The 9554-nt window shown below is 31.6% G+C and overlaps 1 protein-coding gene across 1 annotated transcript; it reads left to right on the forward strand.

Annotated features, from left to right (window-relative positions):
• Window positions 1-203: 203 nt before the first annotated feature.
• On the forward strand, window positions 204-823 carry LOC120139289 (auxin-responsive protein SAUR50-like). The gene has a single exon (XM_039154565.1). It carries the CDS (start codon window positions 288-290, stop codon window positions 582-584), a length of 297 nt encoding a protein of 98 aa, XP_039010496.1. The 5' UTR covers window positions 204-287; the 3' UTR covers window positions 585-823.
• The last annotated feature ends 8731 nt before the right edge of the window (window positions 824-9554 follow it).

Below are 9554 nucleotides of genomic sequence, written 5' to 3' on the forward strand. Positions count from 1 at the left end.
GACAAATGGTGGAGAACTTTGAGAAGGAAAAAAACAGAGAAAAAGATGGACCCATGTTGTCTATAGGAGAGGCAACATGGTTGGTTAAGCCCCATTGGGACTAAAGCCTGCATGCCTTTTACATTCAGCCATCTCCAATACGTTAGCACATGACATTGTTTCAGTGCCAAATTCTCTCTTTAATTTTCCATATAAATACCCTCTATTCCTTAATCCTTCCCCACACCAACTTTTTTTTTCCAATTCTCCAAGTAGTTTAAAGCTCGATCGAGTGATCAAAAACAACTATGGCGATCAAGAAATCGAACAGATTACCTCAAAAGGCAGCTATCAAACAGATCCTGAAAAGGTGCTCGAGTTTTGGGAAGAAACAAGGCTATGATGATGTACCCAAAGGGCATTTCGTTGTTTATGTTGGAGAAAACAGAAGCAGATACATAGTTCCGATATCATGGTTGAGTCACCCCGAGTTCCAGAGCTTGCTTCAAAGAGCTGAAGAAGAGTTCGGGTTTAACCACGATATGGGGCTCACGATTCCTTGTGAAGAAGTCATTTTTAGATCTCTAACAGCCATGATCAGATGAAAGAAGAAAAAAGATTTTGCTTTGTTGGTTGCAGTCATATTTTATACCCTCATGCATGCACACATGAGTTGTTTTTCTGACCAATTGACATTTTGTTTTGCAGTTTAAACTGTATATTGTGCATGTACTTTGGTTTTTCCCTCATGGGGCACATATCCCATTTCCACGTGCTCTTGAGAGTGTCTTTGAAATTGCCATGAAAACATTTCATGAGAAAATCCATGTTTTTTTCCTTTCTTTCACATGAATTATGCCCCTTTTTCTTGCTCTTCTTCCACGACCATGTACTCAATGAGTCTCAAGATCTATTCGGGGTTGACTTGGGTTGATTGTAGGCGGTTTGTCATTTTTAATTTAGATGGAGGATCACAACCAATAATTATACAAAGAACAGTCGGTCTAAGGCGATGAGAAAACTAAAGTTAAGGGAAGAGAATAGAGTTTGACCTCTCTCTAACTATATTTGGCGACTTATATATTGACCCTTAATATCAATGTCTGATCTAAAGCCATGATAACTGTCTATAGATCAATAGGGTAAGGAGATACGACTGTAGACTATTAGATAGTATATTTAATTCTAACAGATTACACTAACCTATCAAAGTTATATCAAAAGAGAATAACTGATCAGAGAATATAAAATTTCAAAGACTACATTTAACAGAGTAGATCTTTCGAGGATCTTTTACTTGACCTTATCAATGGAGGAATGATAGTAACTACGTGACTTATGAAAGATACAGGAAACAGATACAACAACTTAATAGTTCATCAAAGTTGAATAAATCAATTATATGTAGTAATTACTTTTGGAAGATTCTTAATATCAAATCATCCTAACTTGGAGCCTCCTTCACTTTGGATTGAATGGATAGTAGACCTACTTCCATTATTGGTTTCTAGCTTGATGTGAATGATTACAAACGTTCATAATAAATTTCTTACTCTCTTTATCATATTTTTGAATTAACTTTTAATCTTTACTTTTATAAGTAGAGTGAACTTTTTATCCTTTTTTGGGGTTCTTTTATTCATTTTTGGTGGTTACTTTTCATCTTTTTTTTTTAATCTTTAGAGTTTAGAATCTTACCAAAACTTGTTACATATACCATGGCAGCCTCCGTATCAACACATTGGTTGTATTGAATATATAATTACACACACCACACCTTAAACTTTTTTTAAAACGCGCGCACACCCTATAGTCTATGGTTGTAGCTGCTTGAACCCAAGATCTCAAGGGAGAATAACATTTCCTTTAACCACTAAAGCCGGGTTCAAACTTTCATTGAAAACTAATGCAGAATTGGAAACATAAAACAGCCAAGTTCATTTGTATCGTTGCCTGGCCAATCAGTTTCAATATGTTGTACATTACTCAGTGATCATACTGCAGAATGATATAATAAACTAGAATAAGAAGAATATTAATGACATCATAATATGGACTTAACGAGAGGATATAAAAGTAGAAGATAAGAGCTGCAAGCTTTAATTATTTGGTGGTTTAGAACCTTTAAGTGTTGAATTAGGATGTCTATCAAGGATGAATTGGGGGCCTGCAGTTAAGTAATCACAATTGCTGGCTTTAATCTTTGTCCACTTTCCACATGCAGGTGGGGTTCCTTTTGTTTGTTAGGTGGAGAGCAAGTTTTGTAATTTCTTTTGTCCCTTCCAATTTAGGACTCCATAAGCAGCGATTACTTGAGCTATCTTCGTAAGGAAAACCCTTTTCTGGTTATGGGCTGTCAGAGCTTGTACTTAAGATATTAGGGCGTGCCAATGGCATTCGGGGTGATTGTCGTCCATAATCCAGGAAAGTACGCGGCTACTTAGAACCGAGTTGTGAAGCAGGCATGTTGGTTCACAGTCTTAATACGTGGTAACAAACCCAAACATAAGTCTGCCTAACTTGCCAATTCAGCTTCGTAGGAGACGTTCGAGTTCTTCCACCTTATATTTGTGTGTTATATAATGATTTTGTTCGGAGTTTAGAAATTGAAAAAAAAGAAGAAGAAGAAGGTAAAAGTAATACAAAATAAGCAACGAGAAATAGTTTGACTTTATGTACTTTAAATAATAATCAATTATAAATGTAGAAATCATCAAGAATATAAGTACGTGATATATCATGTTTCAGAACCTAGTATATATATCAAAATCCAATGTATCTTAAAATATTCTTCTAATATTCTTATAAAAATTATCTCGGTAAGATAAACCCTAAAATTATATAAACTATAAAATATTTATATATCTGAAAAATAATTCCCTCATTAATTCTGAAAGTTAAATCTACTTCATATTTGTAGAATTACATATTTCATCAACGAGAAACTTAATTCATAATATTTTTTATCTAAAATAAATATTTATTTATTAAATAGATTCAATTATTAAATAATTTTCAACATCATATTTATAATAAAATTTAATTTAATTATCAAATTAAATTGGGAGTTAAAATCTAACAAATTTTTTTATATTATGTTGAATATTAAATCTGTAATAAAATATATATATATATATATATATCACTCACCATTAAATTGTTACTAGAGTTCTTTACATGTTAATGATTTATTTCATATAAAATTTAATATATTTATATAATTTTCCATGTCAATGTGTTTTAATTATATCTTGGATTTTTATGTCAAAAAAATTATATGTTCGATTTTATTTCGAAAAACTTAATTAAGATCATAAACATATGAGAGAGTAATTGGCAATGTTTTTAAAATCGGACCGGATATTGAACCGGTGAAGATACTGGTTCACTGGTTCAACCGGGTTCAACCGCGATTGAACCAGATTTTATATAAAATAATATTTTTTTAATTTTACATAATAATCAAAGCAATATTAATATATATGTAACACTTTTTTAAGTTTACAATATTAAAAGGTATAAAAATATCACAAGTCATAACATATATAAATTAAAAACCATAAAATCAAGTGAAACAAAATGATTCAAATCAACTACAACATAATATTTAAGGTAAAACATATTAAATAATAAATATAATTATAAAACTATAATCAAAAAAATAAAATTGGGGCTTAAAAAAATCATAACAAATGATGTCATTTGGTTTAATTTTAAAATAAAAAACAATCTCACATGGCTAAGAAACATAGAAGAGCATCCCAAAAGTTTAAAGAGTAAAAATATGAGAACAAAACAATCTCACATGGCTAAGAAACATAGAAGAGCATCCCAAAAGTTTAAAGAGTAAAAATATGAGAACAAAACAATCTCACATGGCTAAGAAACATAGAAGAGCATCACAACTTACTTCTATAAATAATAGAGGTAATTTGACATTCAAAATCATGAAGCCTTTTGGTGAGCACAGAGCGAACTATTCTTTCGCTTCAATTGAGCTCAAATTTTAGGCTTCAATCGAACTTCTAATTGTTATTTGAGTTCGAGCCTTTTCGAGTTTAAGTTTTAATATTATATTTCGAGTTCGAGTTGAACTTGATAATTTTTAGCTCGTGAGTTTTTGAGTCGAGTTGAGCTTACTTTTAAAGTTTTTGAGTTCGAATCGAGCTCAGCAATACTCGAATTTGACTTCGCTCGTTGAACAAACGACGTCGTTTGGTTTAATTTTTTTTAAAAGAAAAAAAAGTGAATCGGCGGTTCAAACTGGTTTTGTCGATTCACCCTGGTTTTACCGATTTTTAGCCGGTTCATTGCCAGACCAGTTTTGTGATGTAATCGGATCGGACATGCCACCGGTTCACGGTCCAGTCCGATTTTGATAACCATGGTAATTGGGACTCTCCATCTTTTATTTTGAAAAATACATCAATTGTTACAATGCACATAGAACTCATTACCACTCGGATATTATTTTTAAATGATCCCTGAGTAATGGGCTCCATGTGGATCATTATTTTATTTTCATTAATATGACTCGTCATGCCAAAGTGACGAGTTTATTTAAAAATTATTTTTTTAATTCTAAAATAAAAATAAAAATTATTAAATTTCAAAATAAAATTAGATGGAGGCGACGAGTTCCTTCAAATTAAGAAAACTAGTTGTTTTGTAGCCATTGGTCAACAGATAGACGGGGCAACAGTCAACAACGGTCACTTGGAACTTGTCACCTCAAGGTGACGAGTTCAGCCGGATAAAATTTTAAAAAAGTAAAATTAAAAGAAAAATGATTTTATTTATATTTTAGAAAATAAAAAATAAACAAATAATTAAAAAACAAATTTTTATATGAGAATTAAAAAGAAAATTTATTTATATTTTCTAAGTTCTTGACGATGCCGCGAAGTGGTCGAATGATAATGCCGCGGGGCTCGTCGACTACGCCGGGGTCGTAGGCCTTGATCATCGTCGTCGTCTTGCTAATGAGGTGTACTTAACACACTCTGTGATCCAACTTCGAAATACAGTGATGAATTTATGACATTTGACGCCGTCATTGCCGTAACTACTTCGACTTGGCTGCTACTTTGTTGACCATATAGGATATGGTCCCACTCACCGACAATCGCATGTTTTGTCGAAGATGCTTTAGTGTATTACAATGCATCCCATGAACCTCTAACCCAAGTCGGTCGAGTCTCGGTTGAAGTATGATATGGAGGATAGAAACCGAAACTAGCCTGAGATGTATAATAGTACTCTTCAGTTGTAGATGCTGAAGCGGAAGACGACGACGACGATGCTTTCTTCTTGGACTTGGACTTGGAGTACATGGCTAGATGATGTTGCCATTCTCCCCTCTCTTTCGATGTCGTGAGATATGGTTTTCCATTTGCGTCGTAATTTCAGAGATAGGGAGAATAGTCAAAACCTAAGTCCAGCGGTGTAATGTAGTGACGCGAGGGGAGCGATAATTCACACTGATTTCATAGTTTAATATAGTAAGCATGCCTCATCGGCCAATTTTCGTTATGTTTGCCACGCGTATCGATTGTACGGAGTGCATCCATATCAACTATTTGCGTAGGAATCAGCTGGTGCGACGCAAACTATAGCATCACTCTATCAACGATTTGCTACTCAACAATCACATAATGCAATAACGGCGTTGTAATCACCATTTTTACCTTGATCTAGCTGGTTCCCTGCTCCAATTAACATCTGCAGCAGCCCCTCCACATTGCAAATTCCAGCTTCACATTCCAGTATCTTCTACCCACTCAGCAACCCCTCCACGTTTCAGCAAGCAAGAGCAGCCCCTGCACATGTACCAACAGCAACCACGCATGCAAGGAGAAAGGAAAAATCATCTTTGATTCTTCATGTAAACTGGGGCTATAAAAACCCCAGAACAATATGTAAACTACACTAAAAACATCAAGAGAAATAGAGGAGAAATCTAGCAAAATACATAAAGAAAGTCGGAAATAAAAAGCTCTACAAAGGTTATTTCTACATTTGGTTTTATTTTTTTCAGCTTTATATTCTATTTTTATTTATTTTCAAAAAAAATAAGTTAAATAGATGAATAAATAAAATAGAAAATATGATAGTTGGAAGTTTTGGGGTGTTCTGCGTGTGAAATAAGGAGGAAGAAGATGAATTTTATGTTTATAAATTTTTTGGGTAAGCTTTGAAGTCCATCATTTTATTTACTTAAAATAAGGAAAATCACGAAATAATTCCTCTAATTTATGAGTCTATTTACAGTTTAGTCACTAATTTCTCTGTTTTTATTATTATTTCAAAATTAGCTGCTATATTTTAGTTTTTTATTTTAATCTCTATGTTTTACTTTATTATATATAATCCTTTAAATATTTTTTATTTCAAATGAATATATATATAATAAAATTCATTATCCCAATTAATTAATTATGGCTAAATCACATTATTAATATATATATTATAATATTTAGAATTTTAAATAATAATTTATTTATTTAATCATATATTATTATTTTGGTTAATATTTATTGTTTATTTCAAATTATAATATTTATTACTTTTTATTTTAGTCATATATGTATCCTAATAATCTATAGTAATGTTTAAAATAAAATAAAATGATATTATTTCTAGAGCAATAACTTTTATTTATAAAATTTACTATATTTTAATATTAATCCACGTTTTTAATTAATTATATTATTTTAATTTAATTTTTGTTTTTTTATAAAAGCACTAACTTTTGGTAATAAAAAATATTATATTTAAAATCTCATGTCTCCACTTTCAAGTTTTTTTTAATAGCACTAACTTTTGTTAATAAAAAATACTATATTTAAAATCTCATGTTTGCACTTTCAATTTTTTTTATAATAGCACTAATTTTTGTTCATAAAATTTAATATATTTAAATCATAATCTCATTTTTTTTATTTTTAATTAATAACAACATTTTTTATATTATTTTATTCATTAGCATATTTTAAAATATTAAATATATTACTTATAAAAAAACCTAAAAATATATTTATTTTATTTTTAGTTATATCAAATTATTTTAATGTTATTTCTTGGGAAGAATTATCATATTTTTATTATTTCGATTGGAAAGAGAAATATTCGTCCTAAAATATTTTAGGGAATAGTTTCTCTTCGATTTGGAAATATTGAACTATTTTCTATTTTCTTTAGAATTTTCTTTAAATATAATTATGCGATTGAATATAGAATAAAAGGATCATAAAATAAATTTATATTTGAATTTTTAGATTTCCACTAATAGAGACAATATATAATCAACGAGTACCAATTTTGGGCATTATGGGGGTACTAATCCTTCCCCAAACGTAATCGACCACGAATCCCTTTTATTTATTAAAAGAATGAATTTTGGTTATACGCATACCAGTTTATCTTTTAAATAGTGTTTTTTAAATTCTTTTAAAAGATGGTTTTTAGGTATTCGACTTACCTAACCCAAAAAGTTGATGGCGATTCTAAAAATATTTCAATAAAAACCATTTATTTATTACCATTGTTTTTCTTGCTCGGACGAAAATCGGTTACGACAGCTTGGCGACTCTGCTGGGGACTAAGCTAATCAAGCCTTAAATTGATTATATATTGTCTCTATAATTAGAAATTAAGAATTCAGTTTTATTTAATTTAAGATTTCTTTCAATTGTTTATTTATTATTTTATTTTATTTTATATCCTTATATACTAATATTTATATTTGATTGATTTTCAGACATTAGTATTCATTTTGGTTGTTTGTTAAAAGTTAGAGAATTTCCCTTCACATACTGGGCACTGCATTATCATGACATGAGCTAAAACAATGCTCTATCCTATTTAGTTTGAATGAGAAACTACTCCCTCGTGTGGTTTTCACCTCCGTATGGGATAGGGGACCATTCTTTGAGCTCACACCTTATGTTCCTCGTGTGGTTTTCACCTCCGTATGGACATAAGGAAGTGTGTTCCTTCGATTTGAACTCAATTCGAAAGTTTGTAATGGACCAGGATTGAGGGTTTGGTAGCCCAAGGGGGCACCAACAAAGGACATTTCGATGACCCTTTTTACCCTAGAGCCAAAACCCAACATATAGTAAAACTTAGAACTTAAGTCAAAACGGAACCTAACCTGAAGAAGTCTTATAAGATTAAGCACACAAGGAAAAGCTTGTTGGGTCTTTTAAATATTACTTTATTTTGTAAATACATGCGAACTAGAAATCATGTGGTTAGGTTTGTTGTTTTAAATAAAGCATGAACTAAATTGCATGAAAGTAAGGTTTAATTATTTTTGATTATTTTATGTTTCATTTTCATTTTTTCATTTTCATATAATGGTGTTTATTCATAATTGATTTCATGTAGAAAACTGGAAATATGGAACAAAAAGTCCAATATAAAGTAGAAGACAATGCAATTATTTTGAGATGGTCTGAGCAGTCTCAACTTATCAATGGAAATAGCCTATCACAGGGATACATGTCAGATCTGGTCGAATATACACATATCAACGTTCGCCAAAATAATCTGGGTGAGTTGAAAGAAATCTGGGAGAAATGGGAAACCGTAGACAAGAAACTATTTTATCAGCTATATGGTGACACTACTTATCTTTTGGACATTCCTATTAACTGACATTTGTTCAGAGCTTTATCGCAGTTTTGGAACCCTTCATACACTTGTTTCACCTTTGGCAAAGTAGACTTGACACCTACTATAGAGGAATATCGAGCTTTTATTCGTTGTCCAAAAATTTACGAAAACAAAGTGTATATCAAGTCACCTAATACTGCTCCTTTTAAGAAGAAATTGCTTTTACTGACCGGGATGAGTGAAGAGTGGGCTACAAGAAATATCAAGAAGAAAGGTGATAGTGAATGCATTACTTGGACTGCCTTGAGAGAAGTGATCTATCGCCATCCAGATAAAAGAAAGTATATTGATATATTGGCTTTAGGAATCTATGGATTAATTATTTTCCCGAAGATTCTGGGGCATGTGGATATATCAGTTGTAGAACTATTTGAAAGATTGAACAAGAATACAGATCCTATTCCGGCCATATTAGCTGAAACATTTCGTTCCTTGAATTCCTGTAGAAGCGAAGGAGAGGGACGTTTTATAGGTTGTGCACCCTTATTATTGGTATGGATTCTGAATCACTTTAAACTTGAAGAAAGAGCTCCTGGACGGGTATTTTTGGAGGGCTTCTCACGGCTACAAGATTTCCTTTCTCGCAAATGGCCTGGAGGTTATGATGAAGAAAAATGGATGAATATCTTTCGAAATCTTGAAGATAATGACATATTATGGCGAGCTTCATGGAATAATTCTTCAAACATAACATATAAGTGTGGAGAACATGATTGGGTTCCTTTGCTTGGCGTATGGGGTTCTGTAGGATATGCACCTTTAATGGTCTCCACACAGTATGGATCAAGACAATTTATTCCTGCAACATTTGGATTATCCGAGTCAGAATTTACGTTCAGAAGTAACCAGTACAAGGAAAAGATCAGAAAAATTGCTGAGGCCTGGAAATGGATTCA

Source organism: Hibiscus syriacus, unplaced genomic scaffold (genome assembly GCF_006381635.1).
Source record: "Hibiscus syriacus cultivar Baekdansim isolate YM2019G1 unplaced genomic scaffold, ASM638163v2 tig00110733_pilon, whole genome shotgun sequence".
Taxonomy (NCBI): domain Eukaryota; kingdom Viridiplantae; phylum Streptophyta; class Magnoliopsida; order Malvales; family Malvaceae; genus Hibiscus; species Hibiscus syriacus.

Excerpts from the sequence above, each read along its gene's own strand:
- LOC120139289 (XM_039154565.1), top strand. The coding sequence starts at position 288 with ATGGCGATCAAGAAATCGAACAGATTACCTCAAAAGGCAGCTATCAAA.